The sequence below is a fragment of the Nannobrachium achirus genome (assembly GCF_963921795.1).
Source record: "Nannobrachium achirus genome assembly, chromosome: 20".
NCBI lineage: Eukaryota > Metazoa > Chordata > Actinopteri > Myctophiformes > Myctophidae > Nannobrachium > Nannobrachium achirus.
Window position 1 is genome coordinate 51,629,302 of NC_137827.1, and position 23,810 is coordinate 51,653,111.

Here is a 23,810-nt window from a genome sequence, read left to right on the forward strand (position 1 = left end):
GGTTTACCACCGCTCAAAAATGTTATTGCGTCGCAGTTAACTATGAAAACCGGCACATCTTGGCTGCGTATCCGCAAATCTCTGTAGGTCACGGCTGACACTGTGGTTCCCCTGACACATCACTGTGACATCACAGGTCTATGGGTTTGTCGCTCTGACATCATGCTCTGACGTCACTGTGATGTCAGGGGAACCACTCTTAACAGAATGGGTTTGCCGCTCTGACATCACACTCTGACTTCACTGTGATGGCACACTAACAGAATCCCTTTTATGCCCATATATGGAGTTCCCTGATGGAGGCCACATCGGCCACATACCACACTAACAGAATCCATATATGGCCAAGACAGATGGCCAAGACAGCCCATATCTGTGCGGCTGGTTCTACACTCAGGGATCCATGTATGGGCATAATAGGGTATGATGTCAGATGTCATAGACATCATAGGACTTTCACATATGCCTAACTAACTGAGTAAGCATGTTTGGGATCTCACAGCATATCTCCATATATACAGTACATGGATCTCCATATATGGGTACCAGGGGTTTCCATATATGGGTAACTGGTCCGATATCACTGGCCAGATGGCAAAAAATTGGCGTATGTCGCCCTGAGGCGTCTTACTAGTTTATTTATGTTGTATAACTATTGCCTCAACTGTAGGTCAGTGGCCTTGTGGTCAGAGTGCTGCCCTGAGACTGGGAGGTCAGGGTTCAATCCCTCGGCTGGGTCATACCAAATACCAGTGGTGGGAAAAGTGCTTTTTACTTTGGTAAAAATATCAACACTGCAATGTAGAAATACTCTTGTTAGGGCACGGTCACACCGCACTTTTATTCTACCTACTGTATGAGGGCAGATTCCGCCAATGCATTTCAATGGGAATGGAGAGTTTTTTTAGCAGAAATTCTGCGAATGGCAGCAAACTAGATGGATACATACTACATAGATACCGGTAGGGCATTCATCAAATATTCGAATATTCGAATATCAAAGTCACTATTCGACGTTGTTCACCAAAGTCGAATACTCGCTTATTTATTGTTTTCTCTTTAAAAAATATAAAGTTTATAAAACTTGGCTAGACAGGAAGTCATAAGAATGAGTTGTCAATGCCCCTGGTGGGGCGTTGTGAGCATGTAGATCGGCTATTAGTATTTTCACAATATTCTCCTCTTGCTTACTATTCAGGCCAGTCCTGTCGACTATTCGAATACTTTGAGGTCGAATAATTCGAATTCTAAAAATCACTATTTGTGAATGCCCTAGTAGATAGAGAGATAGATGGTTTATTGATGCCCAAGGGGACATTCAGATATCCCATAGCTCTTACATACAAGCATGTTAGTTAAAAACACATCACAAAAAGGGAGGGGACACAGGTTAAAAACTGACAGGGAATAAACATAAAACACATTAAAAAGCATTGAATTAAAGAGTCTAATAGCGGTTGGGATAAAAGTGTTCTTAAAAAAATTCATTATTGCAAGGCAATGAACGGAACAGATCATTGCGCCTACTTTTCTGGCCTTCCAGGATACTGTGGAGTAAAAGTTTTGGAAGTAGGGTACACATACTTACTTAGTTACTACCCAACACTGTCCACTATGGGGTGTAGGTGTACAGTACTTACTTGAACATCATAGCTGGGGGATGTACTGTACTTGTACACTAAGCCGCCTCACGCTACAGAAACAGGAGATGGGCAAGGCTTACGTATTACTTATTGACTGTAGCCGAGTACGCACAGCTAAGGAGGCCATATACCAGAGTTTCCATCTCTGGAGACTGGTACTCCAATTCATATTGTAAAATCAATGTTAATTTAACTCAGAGAGTGTACAAATGGAACCAATTTCCAAATGGACCACCCGTCACTCTGAGTTACATACCCATAGGGGTCCATTTGGTTCCTATAACTATCCTAACTGGGGAACCCCTCGAACTCCCTCAAGGACCTCTGGGGGTCCCCGGACCCCACTTTGAGAACCAATAGAGCATCGCAGTTGAAGCCCCATCCCGTCCTCACTCTGGTGTCGGAAGCATTTTCCGCATTCATTTCTTCCATAGACATTTCATAAAGTATTTATTTAAACGTTTTTAAGCCTTGGACAAAGCCACCTCGGCTGGAGAGGGATCATGTCAATATTCAATTTTTTTTGAATGCAAAGATTAATTAGAAAGCTGAAAAAAAGGGCAGGGTACAAGACTGTGTACATCATTATTTTTAAAATTGCGGAAACTACACTCCCAGAATGCATTGCGAATGTTGTTGTTGTTTCCTGAAATAAAGCCCTTAAATCACGCTCAGTTTAGTTATCCAGGCCAGCATATGGCCTGAAATGTAGTGATTGTCATCTCTGTGGACGCTCTTATCGTCATCCTTAACATAGTGCATCATATTTGTAAAAGAAAGACGATCGCTCACGTTGTTCTGCTGACGTACAATAATCCGCCGGGAAGACAGGGGGCAATAGCTACTTCCGCGGTAACCGCAAGATACATGAAAGAAGAAGAAGCTAGACCAATCACAGACGTCGATTTCACCGGATGTACATGTTTAGCAGTATGGGAAATGCAGTTCTTCTCCGTGCGATCTTGATTAAAACGTGTTTTTATTAAAACTAGAGTGATTGCATACATACTCGGGGGTTCTACAGGAGCATATAGAACCATTTTACAACCACCAGCCTAGTGGTAAGTGTACATTGAATTGCTACGACTTTGTGGCTGATAATGAAAAACGCTATGGTGAAAATGAATGGGTTGTTTACTTCCGACACCGCACTGCGATGCTCTATACCATAAGCGGCAGCGCAAATTTGCTTTATGTTAAGGCAAAGGCATACAATCAAACTACCGGTAAGTGGTTCTTATTCGGTTCAAGTCCCACACAAGGTGGGTTGAGGTAATTGTCACATTTGCAACTTTAAAAGTGTGAAATCGGCAGCTGCAATCCACTGCCTGTTACAAAAAAGCGTGACAAAATGTGGATATTGGTAAAAACGCTTGTTGAAATTCTGCAGTTTGTGACGTTTTGATAGCCCTGCTGACGTTAACTACTGAAACCCTTTAATTCTGAGGCTTTCTCATGTCAAGGGACCCCCAAATTGTGTGTATGTACTTGGCTGCGGACCCCCTATTTCACAATAGTTTGTGTCCAGGTATACAGCAGATATACAAGCTCACAGCACGGCACAGAGTGCCGCGCTACGTTCCATCTACGTTTTCAAACCAAGCAGGGGTCTTCAACAGGGGGTCCGGGACCCCTAGGGGGTCATCAGAGTTACTACAGGGGGTCCTCCAAATCATTGTGTGATAGAAACTTTTTTCTCCTTTTTTATATTAACCACTTGAACTATAGTGTCCATATTCTGAGAACTTTAGCCAAAAATAGCAGATCTACAAGCTCACAACGCCTCGCAGCGCGAGGCGTTGTGAGCTTGTAGATCGGCTATTTGTTGGCAAAGAGGTTTGGTTTAGAGGGGAAAAAGAGCAGACTAAAAGAGCAGACTAAGTACAGAGTGAAAGGTCCACTTTATTAAGTATTGACGGTTAAAGTGGTTAAATATTTGAAAACACAAATTTACATCAATCCAAAATAAACTGATGACTGTGCTGTCAAACAATGAAACTATATGGAATCTATGAACAGGTTGTGGGGGTCCCTGCTTCATCTCGCTCTCAACTAAGGGGTCCTTGGCCTGAAAACGTTGAAGACCCCTGTCTTAAAGGGTTAAGCGTAAGATGACAGTCAGAGCAGCGCGATGGCCAGCTGTCGGTCTAGCAGCCTGCATGGTAATAAGTGACCGAGTGGGACTGAAAGTGACAAACGCCTGCCGTCGAATGTCAAGGCGTGCAGCTGTCTGCTCCTCCCAGCCTCCGCCTGCCCTCTTCAAGCAGCCAGGGGTGTCGCACCAAATTCTGGGCCCTGGGTACAAGGATTCACTGCGGGCCCCCCTAGGGCTGTCACAATTATTACATAATAGTCTAATCGTGATTATTTGACATTATCGCAATTATTTTGTCATAATCGTCATAATCGTGAATGTTGAAAAATGTCCGAAATAGTGGAAATAGCAGATCTACAAGCTCACAACGCGATGCGTTGTGAGCTTGTAGATCGGCTATTTCCACTATCAAAGTTATTTTTGAAGTAGTAAGTTGTCAAATATGTCATTAATTTCTTGTATTTAGGTTATGTGTCATATCTACCATGTACAACTTCAAAGCCTAAAAGCCAAACAGAAAATGTAATTATCAACGACAAAAACACAATTAAATCGTTAATCGCCAATTATTTGAGTGACAATTAATCGTCATGTAAAATGTCATATCGTGACAACCCTAGGCCCCCCTATGAATGTTCTTCATAAGGGGAGGGAGTTTAACCCATTTAGACTGGGAACGCATTATGCATTATTTTGTGCTTCAACTATTAGAAAATAGCAGATATACAAGCTCACAGTGCTGTGTGTGCCGTGCTGCGAGATTGTAGATCTGCTATTTTTGAAAAATCGTGAACATTTGTGCAAGGCTTTGAATATTTCAAATCAAAAGGTTTTTTTGAAAAACCTATGTTTCTATATCAGTGGTGCTCAAACCGTTTCATGTGAAGGACCCCCAACATGATATTTGGCCACGGAACCCCATCTCAAAATATTTAGTTCCAGGGACCCACCAGAAGCAAAGTTTTAGTTACAGATGTTCGCTTAAAAAATACATTATATTCAAAGATTTGCACATTTTCACGACTTTTCAAAAATAGTAGATCTACAAGTTCGCTGAGCTTGTAGATCTGCTATTTTTCAATAGCTAAGGTATAAAATAATTAAGCCCCCTCCACATTGGGCGCTAGTAACTCAGTCCCCCCCCCCCCCCCCTTGTGACACCCCTGCAAGCACTGGAATAAAATGTCTGAGGTTAGCTCGGCTAGTAAAGGCTCAGCGGGTTGGAACTTATGGGTTACATTAGTTCATTGTGATGATATTTCATTTGCATAATATTGTTTACTGTTAAAAAACAGAGTTAAAAGATTTGAATTCATATATACAGTCAATTGATATTGATTACATTTGAATATTGAATTGAGACTCTCTTTTTGTATTGCCCAACCAAGGGTTAACTCCAGAAACTGCAACTTGTGAAAAGATTGCGAGTTAGGGGGGCACGGTGGCGCAGTTGGTAGCGCTGACGGTAGCTAGAAGGTCCTTGGTTCGATTCCCAGCCGGGGGACACTGTGGGCGCTGGAGCAGTGGCATTGCGAGCGTGTAGATATGCTTTTTGTTAGGCTTTAGGTTACGGTTAAAAATGGCAAATCTTGTGAGGATCAAATGTCCCCCCCCCCCACAAGTACGGTAGTATAATTGGAGATATGTTCACACATACAGGCAGGTGTGTCGCACCAAATTCTGGGCCCTGGGTGCAAGGATTCACTCACATTTTGTGCTTTGACTATTGAAAAATAGCAGATGTACAAGCTCGCAGCGCGGCACCGAGTGCCGCGCTGCGAGCTTGTAGATCTGCTATTTTTGAAAAATCGTGAAAATGTGTGCGGAGTCTGAATATTTCAAATCCTTTTTTTTTTTTTTTCCAAAAAAACAAACAAACCTATGTTTCTATGTCAGTGGTGCTCAAATATTTTCATTTGAAGGACCCCCAAAATGATACGTATTTGGCCACGAACCCCCATCTCAAAATGTTTAGTTCCAGGGACCCCCCTAGAAGCAAAAGTTTAGTGACAAAGATTCAAACATTTGCACACAAGTTTTCACGACTTTTCAAAAATAGCAGATCTAATATCTGCAATTTTTCAATAGCGAAGGTATAACATAATTAATAATTAAGGCCCCTCCACCTTGGGCCCTAGTAACTCAGTCCCACTTCCCCCCCCCCCCCCCCCCGTGTGACGCCCCTGACACAAGAAGGGGAACAAGGGAGAGCAGCTGCGTGCGGAGGGAGTAGATCACCATCAGGCCCCCTGCTAAGACCAGACGAGGGGATGAATTCAATTGGCCTCTGGTCGAAGGTCCATGTAAACTAGACTTTGACACTCGTGTCTATTTCCAGTCGTCATTATGACAGTGCAAAAGAGACGGGGCTTAGGCCTCTCTCAGCCCCCCCCCCCCCCCCCCCCCCCCCCCTCGGGATCAGTAGGTTCCCCCACCTTTTAGCTTGAGGCCACCAGAAATGTGACGTCTCCCCTGGACCCAAACTAGTGAAAATGGCTCATCTACAAGCTATTTTCATAATTTCTTAAGACTTTTAGTTTGGTTTGTTATTTATTTTTTTCTTTCATGAAAATCTTCGATTTTTGTTTAGAAAACATTACTTGTAGGAAACTGAAGTATATACCCGGGCCCGGCATTGACACTAAGGCTTGCCCACCTGCCCCCGGGAGATAAATAAAACGTTTGGGCAGGTGAAGTATGCTTTCAGGTTGCCTGACTGGGCAAGTGCTCATTTGAGAGGGGACGCAACCGTCTAATAAGTGCAACACAAGATATCCGAAAACACCTAAACGTGGCCAGCGTGCTCTGTCTTCTGGGCATGAACTTTGGGCAAGTAGAACATGACCTGCAGGCATTGACACTAAGGCTTGCCCACCTGCCCCCGGCAGGTAAATAAAACGTCAGGGCAGGTGAACTTGGCTTTCAGGTTGCCCGACAGGGCAAGTGCTCATTTGAGAGGGGACACAAAATGTCTATAAACACAACACAAGATATCTGTCTAAACACCTGAACGTGGCCAGTGCGCTGTGTCTTCTGGTCTGTGGAAAGTAAAATAAGAGCACTATTTACCTATAAATTATAATGTGCTGTTTTTACTGTTGCTACATTTAAAAATATAAAATAAGTGTGAAACCATAGACATATTCAATCATAGCTAAAGTATTTGGTATTTGGATTTGGAGGTATTGAGGTATGACATTTTATCGCACAGCCCCAGAAAGTAAAGAAATAAGTGTTAAATTGAGCGGTAGTTAAAATCGTACCTATCATTTTATAATGGACGATTTACTTTTCGGGCAAGTAGGCATTACCTTCGGGCAAGTAGAACATGACCTGTACTTGCCCGATGGGCAAGTGCCTCTGATACCTTAGTGTCAACCCCTGACCTGTACTTGCCTGATGGGCAAGTGTCTCTGAGTGTCGACCCCCGTATACTCAGCGACCCGTACCCATAATAGATCCGCGACCCAACAATGGGTCTCGACCCACTGTTTGGGAAACACTGCTCTGGATTCTCACAGGGCCAAAGTGATGGGGGGAAAAATGGAGGATGTTGCTTTTACGTCTACTTCTATTACTCCCTTTCATTTTGTATTATTAGATGAGGGTCGTTGATTGTGTGCATTACTGGTCAGACGTCAGAGCCACAGGCCAAAGAACTCTCTGAACTTTGGCTTGGGAGTAAAACAGGAACTAAGCTTGTCTTATCTTTTTAGATATCGTGGACTTGCCGTTGGCAAAAAGGGCAATGTTGCACCAATCCAGTCATGGTTCTAAAACTGTTCAATTTCAAGGGCTCCCATGAATTGTAAGAGTTAACTGACCTGTAAGGCAGTCAGTTTTCTCCAACCACTGTGGCATGGACCTTTGGCGTTTGAGATGCTTTGGTGTTCCCTTTGAAATTTGACATTGAAGTCACAATTTAAGGACTTAGTTTTAAAACCTTTGTAATAACTGAAGAAAGAAAAAAAAAAAAGACCATTACTGCATCAAAAGTAATCAACAAACTATATAAAACATTGGCCAAATTGTACAATCATATAAGAAAGAGGCAAACATTTTGAAAATGGCCACACACACCGTATATCTAGGTGTGCCCTGGGATCTTTTGGCTATGAAAAGTGTGCCCTACAACTTGCTTTTTGAGTCATGAGCAGAAAAAGACAGCGTTGGCTTGATTTGTGAAAATAGCCGATCAAAACGTGTTTGTAAGTGCAACCCATTGTGAGCTTGCAGCTTGTAGACATAAAGTATTTACAAATCAGGCTCACTGTTTCTGTTCAGGAACCAAGAGAAGAGAGATGGAATGTGTCCTCTGTTTATGTGCGGGCCAAATTATTGATACAGTACCATGATAACTGTTCCCTCCCCACTTGATCCTCAATTCATTTCCTGACATGGCTAAAAGAGCCTCCGTCTGAGAGCTTCTCTTTTGTTTCTAAGCCTACTACGCACATTTTTAACTCAAATCTTTGCTTCTGGGGTGGTCCCTGGAACAAAATATTTTGAGATGGGGGGGGGGTCCGCGGTCAAATATATATAATTCTAGGGATCCTTGACACTAAAAACTTTGAGCACCACAGATAAAGAAAACCTAAACCAATTTAGGATTTTTTTTAAGGTGTTTTTCAGGTCTTAACCACTATTTTATGCTTTAACTATTACAAAAATAACAGATACAAGCTCTGAGTGCCGCGCTGCGAGCTTGTAGATCTGCTATTTTTTTTAGAAATCGTGAATATATTTTACCCGGTTCCATAAATGTCATCTAAATCCTTCTAAGGTTTTGGAAAAACGCATGTTTCTATGTCCGTTGCACGCATTTCGATGATTTTTTAATCATCCCCGGACTCCACTTTGAGAAGCAATGTGCTATATAGCAAAAATCTAAAAAAGACTTTCCTGGATTGAATGGAATAACTGCCAAGATAATATGAAGTTTGGTGGCTAAGTGATACACTATTTTGGGCAGAAAGTTAAGCCAAGGCTTAAAGAAAAAAGAAAAACACGATTGAGAATAGAAAATGTGTCCGGTGACATAATATGTGTAGGTATGTAGGATGCCTCAATATTTTAAAATTCAGTGAAATAATGGCATTATGCATGGACATTGATGTCTCGTGGTCTCTTGCCCCCTCTAGTGGCAATGTACGTATACTGCATAAACTGTTGGACTGCATTGCAGAAGTGAAAATTGCAGAAATACAGAAACAAATTACTATAAAAATAGCATTGTTGGGAGTGTGTTTGTTGAACCGTACGTATTGATAAGGCCCATTTGTGTAGAGTGAAATGAGATTGTACCAAATACAGGTCTGTGTCCTCATAGGCCTGTCACAATTATTTCTTAACTCTTTGAGTGCCACCCCTTTCACCACTAGAGGGCGCCCAGTGACCAGAGAAAATCCCATAGAGATATGCTGGTATATGCAGGTATATGCAGAAGCCCTGCAGCCATGACTTGCCTGAACACTTTCCTTTGTGCATGTACAGGAAGAGGATGAAGTTAGCTTGAAGTTAGCTATTGGCTACCAAGCATTTTAGAAGCCTTATTTTCGTCAACTTAGCCATGATTAAACCTTGCACACCTCATGCATGGGAAAAAAACAGAGAAGAATGAGCTCTAAAAAATCCAATGCAATCCTGGATTGCATTGGAGTGGATTTGTGCAGTTTGTTCACAGCTTTCAAACAAAAAAATCCGATTGGAAATCCGTTCAGGCATTCTTGAGATAATCGCCATTATGTTTTACATGTTATGTAAACAAACATGGCTGCCCTGTATGTTAGATGGGGTTGTATGGGGGTGGAACATGCAAAATCGCGATTGAAATCATGTTCACCAGATTTGATGGGGTCCAAAAAAAAAAAAAAAAAATTCAAAAAAAATTTTTTCCAAAAAAAAAAAAAAATTTTTTTTTTTTTTTTTTTTTTTTTTTTTTAAAAGCCGAACTTGTTCGGGATCGGCACACTGCGATACGCTAATAAAGCCGAACTAGTTCGGGATTGGCACTCAATGAGTTAATTGTAATTATTTTGTCATAATCGTGTACATGTTGAAAAATGTTCCTACGTTTTCACATCTTCCAAAAATAGTGGAAATAGCCGATATGCAGGCTCACAACGCGTTGCAATGCGACGCGTTGTGAGGCTTTAGATCGGCTATTTCCACTATCAATGTCCTTTTTTGAAAGTGTAAAGTTGTCAAATATGTCAGTAATTTCTTTGAATATTTAGGTTACGTGTCATATCTGCCATCTGCAACTTCAAAGCCTACAAGCCAAATAAATGTAATTGTCAACGACAAAAAAAACACTGTTAAATCGTTAATCGCAATTATTTGACTGACAATCGTCATGCAAAATGTCGTGACAGCCTTAAGCCCCTATCAGAGTCGGTACCGCGGTGAAGAGCTATCCACCGTGGTGTAGTCTTTTTGAGTCATAAAACTACAACATTACGTCATTCCTCGCGGTGAAGAGCTTTCCGCCGCGAGTCCCGACACATCTCTCTGTTTTTACTTTCAGACAGTCTCGGCCCATCATCACCCCGTTCTCTGATTGGTCGATCTAGACCAGTCAGTCACGGTGAATAGGACTTCACCGTGACTGACTATGATGGCTTCCACTTATTTTCTGACTCGAGGTGGAAAGCTTTCCACCTAAAATTTGCAGTGGATAGCTCTTCACCTTGGACTCTGATAGGGGCTCTAGTTTCAACTTCACCCAACTCGGGGGTCAGCAACCCGTGGCTCTAGAGCTGCATGCGGCTCTTTAGCGCCACCCTAGTGGCTCCCTGGAGCTTATTCAAAAATGTATGAAAATGGAAAAAAAAATATTTTTTGTTTTAACGATTTTTTTATCATCACTGTCAGGCAGAAACCTTGTATCTCCCAAGTTTTTTGTTTTTTGTTTTTTTTCGCAAAGTGAAGCCCTGCTTCATCATACAAGACTGACGCACAAAAGTAGTGAAAACAGCAGATCTACAAGCACACAACGCCTCGCACCGCGAGGCGTTGTGTACTTGTAGATCGGCTGTTTTCACTAGTTTAGTTAATTTTATGATAAATACAAAACAAAGTTTTGGACATACAAGGTTTCCACCCGACAACAACGATGTATAAGGCTTTTATAATTTTTTGCGGCTCCAGACAGATTTTTTTTTTTTTTTTTTTGGTCCAATATGGCTCTTTCAACATTTTGGGTTGCCGACCCCTGACCCAACTGATGACTGTGTCCTCGTCTTGTGTCCACAGGGCCTGTAGTGTTGCAGCTGCATCCATCCATCCACCCATCCACCCATCCACCCACCCATCCACCCATCCACCCATCCATCCACCCATCCATCCATCCATCCAGGCACCAGCGTCAGCCTTCGCCATGGGAAAGAAGAGTCGAGTGAAGACGCAGAGGTCGTCGGGGACGGGCGCCGCCGCCGCCCCCAACCCCAAGGAGATGATGAACCTCATCTCGGAACTCCTACAGAGTAGGTTGAACACAAAGACATGCTGCTGCCTCCTCCGATCCAATGTAGCCTGATTTCAGACTCTACGCTGGGGCTTGAGTCTGAACTTGTGGCCATTCTATTTGATTGAAAAGGGGAGGGGATTTAAAATGTGAAATTCCCAATCACAAGAGATCTGGTGGGAGGGGTTGTGTTTGACTTTTGCACACAAAACATTCCCTCCTCCCCCTCCCCTCAATGACATGCACCCAACAGGTCATTGTCTTTGATGTTTCATTGATTAGAGAGAATCACTAACGAGCTATTCGACACTTGTATGGCTCAATCAATGACTGCAGTTCGAAGCCCTTTTGAAGTTCAAAGGGAGCAATTAAGAACTCTGGTGAGCCACGCAGCCACCCCTCCCTCCACTGTTTCTGTTGATTTTCAAAAGTTAGACGCGCCCCTCCTCCGCATTGCATTGATTTCATTGGTCGGTTTCGTCGGTTTGAGAAGCTTTCGGTAGCAAGAGACACGTCATATGACACATCCAGACCAAGAGATGCAGTTCACTCAGAGAGTGGGCGGGTCTAATTGGCTGGAGCCAGGCTAGATCCAATGCACTGTATTTAGGTCTATCACAATTATGACATTTTACACGACGATTAATTGTCACTCAGATAATTGCGATTAACGATTGGTGGAAATGGCAGATCCTGTATTTCCACTGTTTTTGAAAATGTTTGAATATATATGAACCCTTTTCAACATGGAAACGATTATGGCGATTATGACAAAATAATTGCGATTGTGTCAAATATTTGCGATTAGACTATTATGTAATAAGCTTACCTCTATTCATATATGTACATCACATTTTACAGACACGCCTTACCCCTTATGTCTAAACTTTTTCGTTTTTCATTTTTTTATTTTGAAAGAAGACATTTTTACAATAATCTAAAAAGCTGAACTACAAGCTCACAACGTGTCGATGTGGGTCGGCTATTGTCATTATTTTAAAGTGTTTATTTTTTTTTTATGGTATAAAAGCTTTTTGTAGCGGTGGGTGCTCGGCTGCAGAAAATAAACACCCAAGACTGGGGGGGGAAAACGGCTCTCAAAAAATGAAACGTGATGGCAAAGTATTTTTTTTATTCATTCTGTGTTGGCCTTTAGCCTTCCTCTGATAGAAGATCAACTGCTACAGATCAGGTTGAACACAAAGAGATGATGGAACGTCATCTCTATTTTACAATAACTAGAGTTCTTCCAATTTTCAAACATCTCAGAGGTAAGTATTGTAAATACTTTGTATACCAGTAGGTCGAGGTTGTGAAGGACGGAATTCGCACAGGACAGAATTCATTATTAATACTGTATACATCGGACCAGTTGTTACCCATATATGGAGATACCTGATACCCATATATGGATATCCTTGTATATGGAGATATGGGCATATTGGTTGGATCGACGGTTCTACAGAAAAATTATAATAACATTGTTTCAAAAAAAAAAAGTGTAAAAAAAGAAAAGACTAAGGCAGGGCCCTTAGCCAATGAGGAGCAGCGTTCTTGGTGACATAACCACCAACAAGTGCGTCCTGGTATAAATAACACTTGAGACCAGTATGTTATATCGGTATGTTATACCAAAGCTTTATAGACCAAGGTTATTCTCCTCAAAACAATTACCGACAGTACAAAGGCAGGGTCCTTAGCCAATGAGGAGCAGCCAAAGGGTAGATCTTTGTGCGCATACATGGTGTTACATGCGAGCCAGCATCACCAGCAACAAGTGCGACCTGATATAAATAACAAGGTGCGCTCTGCTGGCACACAAATATGCCAAACATGGCCACGAGTGCTCAACATACAAGTTGGCACCTCGAGAGAGTGCAGCAGGGACGTGCTGGGCCCCTGATTCAGCCCCGCAAAAAGAGTTGGAGAGGCCCTCATTGCGCGCTATAGAGAGAGATCTCTCTCTATAGCGCTGCTGCTACTCAAAGACTTGCCATTTCAGATCATGACAAGTGACAAGCCAGTGGGCCAATTACATGAGTTCTATTTCGTCATTGTCGGGTGGAAACCTTGTATGTCCAAAACGGTTTGTTTTGTATTTATCATTTAAAAAATGATTTAAACTAGTGAAAACTAGTTTTCACTACTTTTGTGCAACGGCCTTGTATGATGAAGCAGGGCTTTGCTTGGCGAAAACAATTATAAATTTGAAACTTGGAGATACAAGGTTTCTGTCCGACAGTGACGATTTACTTTGTTGGCCGCTTCAGCCCCCAAAATGGAACAAAGGCCGAAATTTTATTTTCTTTTTTTTCCTAATGGCCGGCCTGGACAGGCCGTTCGGGAGTTGTCCCGCTTTTCCCAATGGCCAGCACGTCCCTGGTTGACGGGTATGAAGGTATTGAGGCACTGTCTCTTTGATAGGAGAGATGATCAAAGGAGCAGAGTTTGTACCGTTACGGTTTGAATATGGACAGAAGTATGGGTAGAGTTTCTCAGTGAAGGTGCAGCCAGTGAAAGAGTAGAGGTGAACTCTGGCCTCCACGTCATAAAAGCAGACCAGACCCTCCTCATAATCCACAAACACTCCCACTGTCTGGACAGCCTCTCTCACAGGGAGGAGGACAGAAGGGACAGCTAGAGCCTTGTACAAATGAGTACAAGGCTCTAGCTTTCCATTCCTCAACCATACAGTCCAGTAACCATTATCGGGACCCAGTTTGATTGGTCCCTTCCTGTTGATGGACTCTCTGGCCACTCCTACTGTCCAGCCAGTCTTCCCTCCAACCTGAACCTCGTAGTAAAACCTTCCTGACGAGAAGCTTTGTTTTCCCAAGACACAAGCACAACAATAGAATCTCTCTTTGTTGTTTGGGAGATTCTTTCTTTTTCCACGATGCACCCGTTTCCCATCGTCAGACAGGATGAGAATGTGGTGTGCTGTATCCGGGTCCAGAGTCACATCCACGGTGTATTGCTGCATCCTCCTCATCTCTGACTCACACAGTTTCTCCATCTCTTGAGTCTTCCCTGGGTTTGGTTTCTCTGTCTCTCAAGCTACTGCTCCTCACACTGTGTGGAATCAGCTTTTAAGGCCGTCGAGCTGCATGGAATGAATCTCACCTCATCAAATATGACGTCAGGTTTATCCAAATATGGAGTTCCACACAGCTCCAGACTAGAGCTGTCACAATTATTACATAAAATCGTCTAATTGCAATTATTTGACATAATCGTGATTAATTTTCATAATCGTCATAATCGTTTCCATGTTGAAAAATGTTAATATATATATTTCTAAGTAAAGAAATAGTGGAAATAGCAGATCTACAAGCTCACGTGAGCTTGTAGATCGTAGTCAGTAATGTCTTTGTATATTTAGGTTATGTGTCATATCTACCATGTGCAACTTCAAAGCCTAAAAGCCAAACAGAAATGTAATTGTCAACGACAAAAACACAATTAAATCGTTAATCGCAATTATTTGAGTGACAATTAATCGTCATGTAAAATGTCATAATCGTGACAGCCCTACTCCAGACTGGACTCCATGAAGTTCTCTGGTCTGAAATGTCAACAGACATGGAGACAGCGAGATGTCCTTTTAGACCGGTTGCCGCAACCCGCGGCTCTGGAGCCGCATGCGGCTGTTTGACTCCCCCCTAGTGGCTCCCTTTAACTTTACGAAAAGATTTATGACATTTCTTTTATTTTTTAACTCAATTAGTGCCGATCCCGCGATGACTCGCTAAATATTAATAGGTATCTACAGTGCCGATCGCGGGATGACTCGCGAATATACTGTATATACAGTAAAGCTGGCCTGGCTACCTACCGTCCGTAGAAAAACCCAGGCACGGGTGAAGTCGCCGATTCATCATCATCGTGCATCCACGTGCACACAATAGTGATCCCATCCCATAGAAACCAACAGTCTTTCTCATCTTTACAGTCCATTTTCTCCAAAAAACACTTTTGATGCCAAGGATGGCATTGGATTCTCGCTAAAATAGCACAAGCATTAAGGCATCCATCTTCCATCATTGTTTACGTTTCGGACCAGAACTACTTCCGGGTGAATCTTGAACATCGTCAAGTAGGAATTATGAGCGCGATCTACTTCCAGCCTTCAAAATAAGAGACTGGCCGCGGACGGAGAAAGCGAGCGGCACCCTGGACAATTAACCCTTTCATGTCGCGGCACGATATCGGTATTTTAATTAATAGTTTCTGTAGGAGGCCAAACGTGACACAAACATTATTATGTTTTCCAATCTAATACATACAATTCAGCAAACACAAAGTGGTGTCAATTCTCAAACAGAATGTTTAGCTCCATTCTCTCACAACACCTCTCACAAACATAGCCACCACGTCAAACAAGCGTGACAATTTTGCACTGTCCACATTTTAAACATGCCACTCTTTGAACCGCATTTATTTCAATTTAACAAAGTTTCACCTTTCGCCTCACGCAGAGCAGCCAGTCCTGAAGGAGTATCTTGACAGTGCTCATAAACTGGTCACCAGAGTATCAAGTTACAGAGGAGGGGGGAGGGGAGCTGAGCGGAGGAGAGAGAGAGAGAGAGAGAGAGAGAGAGAGAGCGAGAGAGAAAGACGGGGAAGGGCCCGGGGAGCTGAGCGTCCGTATACACCACGTCATCGCATCACCAATACCTTTCACAAAAATTTTTTTTTTTCAAAAAACTTTTTTTTTCCAAAAAAAAATTTTTCTCAAAAAACTTTTTTTTCAAAAACTGAACTCTAGACTTTTGCGGGCCGCAAACTTCTAGTATTGTACAAACGTGTACAGTCCTGGAATTTCTTCATTAAGGGGCAAGTTCCTGCCCTGGAGTAGATATCAAATTTCAACAGATTTAAGTCATTGCCTGCGATACACATTGCGGTGCGGCGCCAGTCAAGTGGCTATTGTATACACACCTGTGGATGTGTGGACGTGTGCTACGCGATGGATTCAAAAGGCCAAAAAAGCTGAAGAAAACAGAGGCTTTAACAGTTCATAGACAGAGGCATTTTGTTCTGCATTACAATGTTTTATAATTCAGTACCCATCAATTCCAGGCATGATTTGCCATATTCAATTGCATTACGGATATGATATGGAAATGCTGTTTCTCTTATAAACGTGGTGGTAACAGGTAGAAAGCTACACTACGAAGCTGGGAGTGCTACCAGGGCTTAAATGATACCATGTCATGACAATATGTTAGTCATTTCTTTGTATATTTAGGCTATGTGTCATATCTGCCATGTCCAACTTCAAAGCCTAAAAGCCAAACAGAAATGTAATTGTCAACGACAGAAACAATTAAATCGTTAATCGCAATTATTTGAGTGACAATTAATCGTCATGTAAAATGTCATAATCGTGAGAAATGGGACAACGTTTCATTCAATATCATGGAGCTTCTCTCTCTCTCTCTCTCTCTCTCTCTCTCTCACTAATATTCCTGACTCCTGGTAGAATGCAGCAGTGCAGCGCCCTCTGCAGGCAAAGAGTGGGAGGAGTACATCCAGATACGAGCTCTGGTGGAGAAGATCCGGAAAAAACAAAGAGGTAGAGGCAGATCTCTCTCTCTCTCTGTGTCTCTCACTCACACACACACACACACACACACACACACACTCACACTCACTCACTCACTCACTCACTCACTCACTCACTCACTCACTCACTCACTCACTCACACACACACACACACACACACACGGTACATACACGCTCACACACACACAACAATTAATCAATTAACCGATTGATTAATTCGATTAACCACTTAAAGGGGAATACCACCCATTTTCAACATTGAACTATGTCATTAATATACCTTAGAGTTGTTGTGTAGAAATAAGAAAAAATGTCCCCCCTTCTGTGTTGTCTAGAACTGGAGGATTGTGGGGTCATTTGATCATCAGTCACATCATTAAGATTTCATGATGTCACTGATCACATGACCCCACAATCAATCCTTAGGTTCTAGGCAACACAGAAGGGGGGGACTTGAAAATTAGTCGTATTCCCCTTTTAACCTGTCTGGTGCCAACCCCGAGTTTCCCGAGTTTGTATTGGTACCCCCCTGTGCCAACCCTGAGTTTCCCGAGTTTGGGCCGTTTTCAAAAATTTAAAAAAAAAAAATGTTTTTTGGACCTCAAAAAATTTATTAGGCATCATCGCGATCGTGAAATTGCATGTTTAACCCATAGAGTATATATATATATATAATAGAGAGCGGACCAGCCCCGCCCCCACCTAGAGACCAAAATGTTTGACGTCGAGACGTAATGACGTCACGAACGACGTCGACGTCCATTGAACCCTATTGTAGACCCCAGCGGCACGCTCTTATGCTCGTGCATGTATATTTCACCCTGCCTGAAATTCCAGCTTTGGCCAGTAGGGCGGCCGCTTCAATGTTTACAAGCCGTTCTGGGGGCTTGGTTTAACCCCCATACCAACCCCATCTTTCAAACATGGCAGCCATGTTTGTTTACATTTGAAGAAAACATAATGGCTGCTATCTCATGAATGCCTGAACGGATTTCCAAGCCGATTTTTTTGTTTGAAAGCTGTGCATGATTAGGCATGGGCGTGCATGATCCGTGCACTATGAATTACATGGAAGTCTATGGAGACCATGGCAACTTGGACCTTCAAAGAGATTTAATTGATAGCAACATAAGTGTTAAGTAGTGATGTCCGATATTATCGGCCGGTCGATATTAGCATAAAAATTAATATCGGAAAATATCGATATCGGTATTTTTTTGGGGAAATAATAATATTTTTATGTTTTTTTTTTTTTTTTTTACAGGAATTATTACTGTATTGTAGTTATGGGTGTGCCAAACATCGAATTGTATTTTTTATTGAGGTGTAATAAGTTACAATGAGTTTCAAAAATGAAAATCATAATGCAGCCGATCTCTGTCTTTCACTGCCTGCTGCGCTGATGGCCCATCAAAGCACCCTTCCACACAGCCGTGGAGGAATGTACTCTTAATTGACGCTCGTTAAGGCCTATTCAACTATTGACCTGACCTCTGTTTGATGTGTGTTGCTCACACAAGTAGCTAGTTTGCTTGGCTAGACGTGCAGCAACAGACAGACACACACACACACACACACACACACACACACACACACACACACACACACACACACACACACAGTGTTACAGTGGTTCTCAAAGTGTTTGGGGACTCAGGGATCCTTATGAGTCTGTAACTCTAGAGTGTACAAATCAAACCAAATGGAACTTTATGGGTCTGTAACTCTAGAGTGTACAAATGGAACCAAATGGACCCTTAGGGGTCTGTAACTCTGAGTGTACAAATGGAACCAAATGGACCTTTACAGGTCTGTAACTCTTAGTGTACAAATGGAACCAAATGGACCCATTCCATTTGTACACTCTTAATATGATTTTAAAATATAAATTGAGGTCCCAGCGATATATAAATGCCATTAAATGGGGGTCCAGTAGCCTAATGCATTTCAAACTGGGAGTCCTTGAAATTCAAATGGTTGAGAATCCCTGTTAGATAAAATATTAGCATATATCGGTATCGGTATCGGTTAATATCGGTATCTGGAATTAAGAGTTGGATATTATCGGTTATCGATTATCGGTAAAAAAGTCAATATCGGACATCACTAGTGTTAAGTAAAACATTTGAGTACTTTTTTTCACCATTGTATGTGTGTGTGTTTGTTCCAGGCATCTCGGTGCAGTTTGACGGCACCAGAGATGACCACTTCAAAGAGCTGATGAGCTGGGCCCAGGAGTGCGGGGCCTCCCACGAGGGCTTCCAGATCGCCTCCTTCGGAAACGAGGGCTACGGCCTCCGCGCCACCAGGGCCATCAAGGTGAGACGGACCAGGAAATAAAAGGCAGTTAATCAGAACCGATATTTGGAACCAATAACCATCTTAAACACTCTTTCATACATTAATGATCGTTGAAACTAACATAGTGTGCTTATGGCAAACAAACAAACAAAAACCTATATGGCATTCATGAAATCACTGGCCAAAAATGTTTATTGTCTGTGTGTGTGTGCGTGTGCGTGTTTGTGTTTGCGTGCGTGCGCAGGCAGAGGAGTTGTTCCTGTGGGTCCCCAGGAAGATGCTGATGACCGTGGAGTCGGCCAAGAGCTCTGTCCTGGGTGAGCTTCGCTGACATACTGACTGAAGCACAGGGTTAGGCTTGGGTTCAGTCCGTTCGCGTTTGCTGAACTTGGCTCATTAAACTAGCTGACAGCTACTACAAATAGAACCAAATGGTTCCGTTTGAACAGTCAATAGTTACAGACCTGTTATGGTCATTCAGGGCTAGCACTCTGTGTGTTTCTGGTAAATATTATTATCCACTCATTTTGCAAGTCGGTGACCAGAATGTCCACCACAAGCCCAACCTACTATACTATCCACAACTTCTCAAACATCCCATCATGCATTGCGCAGAATGTGCAGGCAGCTTCCGGCGCCGCAGCCAAGAGTGATCTACAAGCTCACAATGGTTGCATCTGCGACACGACGTGAGCTTGTATGTCTGCTGTTAACCGGAAGTGTCCCGCAAATAATGCTACAGTAAATTCTCGCGGAAACAGGTGGATACTTTTACTCCACTACAATTATTTGAAACTTCAGTTACTAGGAGATTTTGATCATTATTACATTAACCACTTGAACATAGCCGATCTGCAAGCTTAGCCTGTAGATCTGCTATTTTCAAAAGATCTTTATACATTTTTATACATTTGAAAACTTGTGAAATGGGGACATTCTGCACAAGGAGTACTTTCTACTTTTGAAACTTTTAAGTACATTTTGATAACAATACCTTTGTACTTTCATTCAAGTAAATTTCGATTACCAGACTTGTACTTGTAACAGAGCATTTCTACATTGCAGTATTCTTCACTGTCGGGCAGAAACCTTGTGTCTCCTAGCTTTGAACTTGTACGTTTCTTTCGTAAAGCAAAGCCCTGCCTCATCACACAAGACTGTCGTACAAAACTAGTGAAAATAGCAGATCTACAAGCACAATATCTACTATCTGCACACAACGCCTCGCGTGGCGTGTGCTTGTAGATCGTCTATTTTCACTCTTTTAAATAGTTTTTAAAATATCCCCAAAAAAGGGAAGGTTTTGGACATACAAGGTTTCCACCCGACATCGACGTATTGATACTTTTAGGCCTGATTTACACTGCCAGCCAAATCCAGTCTGAATCAGATCTGTGTCACATCAAGATTGGAATCCGATTTGCTTAAATGAGTCTAAATGCAGACAGGTCACATGCAGATCACATGAAATCCGATTTTTACAAACCACATCCAGAGGTGGTTTCAAATCTGATTCAAATCTGATTTCTAAAGATGTGTCTCAGTCTGAATGCGAGCCAAGTCATATATCAAACTGTCCAAAAGGTCACTTGCAGTGCGACCCGAGCACCACTGATGTCATTAAGGTGTGAGAATTGCATTTTGATTTACAAGAGCGCAAGGGTGTAATGAAAATAATCTTATATTTACAATTGGCTTAAGGCCGCAGCCCACTTTGGCACAGGGCACAGGACACAGGGCAGCCCACAGTCAACGGACACAGGACACAGGGCAGTCCACAGTCAACGGACTTTGAGACACGCCCACACTCGAGCATAGGCACAGGGCACAGGGCAGTCCACAGTCAACGGACTTCACAGAGAGAGACGCACACTTTGGGGGGGGGGGGGGGGGGGGGAAATGCACAGAGAGAGACGCACACATCACCAATACGTTTTATTTCTTATTTTTTTCAAAACTTTTTTTTATCCTAATTTTTTTTTCTCAATTTTTTTTTTCTCAAAAATGTTTTTTTCTCAAAAATGTTTTTTTCAAAAAAAAATGTTTTTTCTCAAAAAACTTATTTTCTCAAAAATTTCTCAAAAAAATTTTTTTCTCAAAATTTTTTTTTATCTTTTTTTTTTTTTTTTTTTTAACTTTTTTTATTTTATTTTATTTTTTTTAAACTAGATGTGAGCGGGCCTTCGGCCCGCAAACCTCTAGTAGTTATACACTACAAAAGAAATGGCAGGCAGCATTCAGTGGACAGACGGAGAAGTTCAACGCCTTCTAGCACTTTGCTACATGAGTACATGAGAAATGTACTGGAACAATTAAGGCAATATATGAAGACATATCTCACAGCATGGCAGAAAATGGGTTCACAAGGTCCTAACTGCAAAGTCAGAGGAAAATTTAAAAAATGCAAAAAACACAGAGAAAAGTCATGACGCCAACGTGGTTACCATGATAACCAAAGCAGATATGTCGACGCAGGGCACTTTGGCTTGAGGTTGTTAAGAATCAGTCTGAACACACAGATCAGATCTGTGTCACTTGCAAATGCAGTGTGAACGGTCGGGCCAAAAGATAGGATTTTATAACTAAATCAGATTCAGGCTAGATTTGACTGCAGTCCAAATCCAGCCTTACTTCCCTCTGCCTCCCCCGCAGTGTTGATTTCGTCGACTAAAACAATGACAAACTGTTTGTCGACTGCGTTTTTTTCACTGACGAAAACGAAATAAAAACGAAAGAAAAACTAAGCTGTGATGACTAAAACTAAGACTAAATATATTGATAATTTCGTCAACAAAATAAAAAACTAGACTAAAACTAGTGGAGAAGACAGTCATTTTATGTTTGGTTGCTCTCAGGTGTTGCGTGCTGAAAATGGCAGATCTACAAGCTCACAACGCGTCGCAGCGCGACGCGTTGTGAGCTTGTAGATCGGCTATTTTCAGCACGCAACCAAGTGTAAAATCAGTCATTATGATGCCAAAATACAATTCTACAGTTGACTAAATCAACTGTAGCTTTAGTCGACTAAAATCGTATGATATTTAGTCAACTAAAATTAGACTAAAACTGTTAGGGTGACTAAATTATGACTAAAACTAAAAGACATTTTATTCAAAAGACTATGATCAAATCAAAATTTGCTGTCAAAAACAACCCTGCCTCCCCCGCAGGTACCCTGTACGCCCAGGACCGCATCCTGCAGGCTATGGGCAACGTGACGCTGGCGCTGCACCTGCTGTGTGAGCGGGCCGACCCCGCCTCGCCCTGGCTGCCCTACATCAAGGCGCTGCCGCTCAGCTACAGCACGCCGCTCTACTACCGCGAGGACGAGGCGCGCCACCTGCTGGGCACGCAGGTACTGCAGGACGTGCTGAGCCAGTACAAGAACACGGCGCGGCAGTACGCCTACTTCTACAAGGTGGTGCAGGTGGGTGATGGTCAACCGCGTGACGCACACGTAATATAAATGGTGCATTTATATAGTGCAACAGGGTCTTCAACAGGGGGTCAGGGACCCCTAGGGGGTCCTCTGTGTTACCACAGGGGGTCCTCCAAATCTTTGTATGATGGGAGCTTTTTTTTCTCCTTTTTGCCAGACCCAGGGGGTCGGCCTACATAAGGCTTTGTCGGTCGGTCGGTCTGTCGGTCCCTCTTTTCCTCAGTGTGCCTGTCCCTCTTTTCCTCAGTGTGCCTGCTCATCTGCCCCTCCCTTCCCTTGCTCGGCTGATTGCCTTGAGTGCCGTCACCTGTACAGGACCAGCTGAGTTGAGTTGGCTGACGAGCTGCTGACACTATAAATTCCTCAGCCCATCTACAAGCTCACAAACATTTCCAGCTGCTCAGCCTATACAATCCTGTGTGTTCATGTGTTAGTTCAGTGCCATACTAGTCAAAACAGCCGATCTACAAGCTCACTACGCTTTGTTGCTGAGACTATAAAATCCTGTGTGTTCATGTGTTAGTTCAGTGCCATACTAGTTTTCATTGCGGGTCTGGCACGACCAGGTGACCTGGTCTAGTTTATATTAACACTTGAACCCTAGTGCCCGTATTCTGAGAACTTTAGCCAAAAATAGCAGATCTTCAAGCTCACAACGCCTCGCGCTGCGAGGCATTGTAAGCTTGTAGATCGGCTATTCTCGGCAAAGAGGTTTGGTGTAGAGGGGAAAAAAGAGCAGACTAAGTACAGAGTGAAAGGTCAAGTTTATTAACACAATAACTGCTGCTTACTATGAAGGGTTAACTTTTCTTTGACGCCACGCAGATCCTCCCATTGGCACACGCTGTTATTGTGAAAGGCCTGGCTGGAATGTGTGTACACACACGGAATGGTGAATGACATCAACGATTACGTCATCTAGTCACATGACATGTGTCATGTGACAGTGTGTCATGGCGGCCGCCAGCCGAGCCTTGTTAGTGCTGTTTAGGGATGTGCTTTGGGATTAAAAGTCTATTTTGGAGTAAATGAAGTCTCTTTATGGGCCTCTCCATTGACTTAACATGGAGGAGCTTCACTTCGCGTGCACGCCCAACGTGCATTTTAAACAAATCGCGGACATTACCGATGCGACCGGAGCTACATACTGTAAGTATTAATACATTTACTGTAAATACAGTAAGATTGACGGTGAGCGCTGTCAATGGCGTCATGTAGTCACCGATTTGAATGACGGTGAGGACTGTCAAGGGCAGCAGAACAGTTAAGTATTGACGGTTCAAGTGGTTAAATATCTG

At 42.6% G+C, this 23,810-nt stretch overlaps 1 protein-coding gene across 1 annotated transcript in view; it reads left to right on the forward strand.

Moving 5' to 3' along the window:
* Positions 1-23,810, forward strand: part of setd3 (SET domain containing 3, actin histidine methyltransferase) — a 73,406-nt gene that overhangs the window by 3,493 nt on the left and 46,103 nt on the right. The window contains exons 2-6 of the mRNA XM_080750750.1: positions 10,993-11,222; positions 16,689-16,781; positions 18,943-19,091; positions 19,318-19,390; positions 22,244-22,500. Of these exons, the coding sequence (XP_080606876.1) occupies positions 11,117-11,222; positions 16,689-16,781; positions 18,943-19,091; positions 19,318-19,390; positions 22,244-22,500 (678 nt within the window). The 5' untranslated portion in view covers positions 10,993-11,116. The remainder of the gene's footprint in view (positions 1-10,992; positions 11,223-16,688; positions 16,782-18,942; positions 19,092-19,317; positions 19,391-22,243; positions 22,501-23,810) is intronic.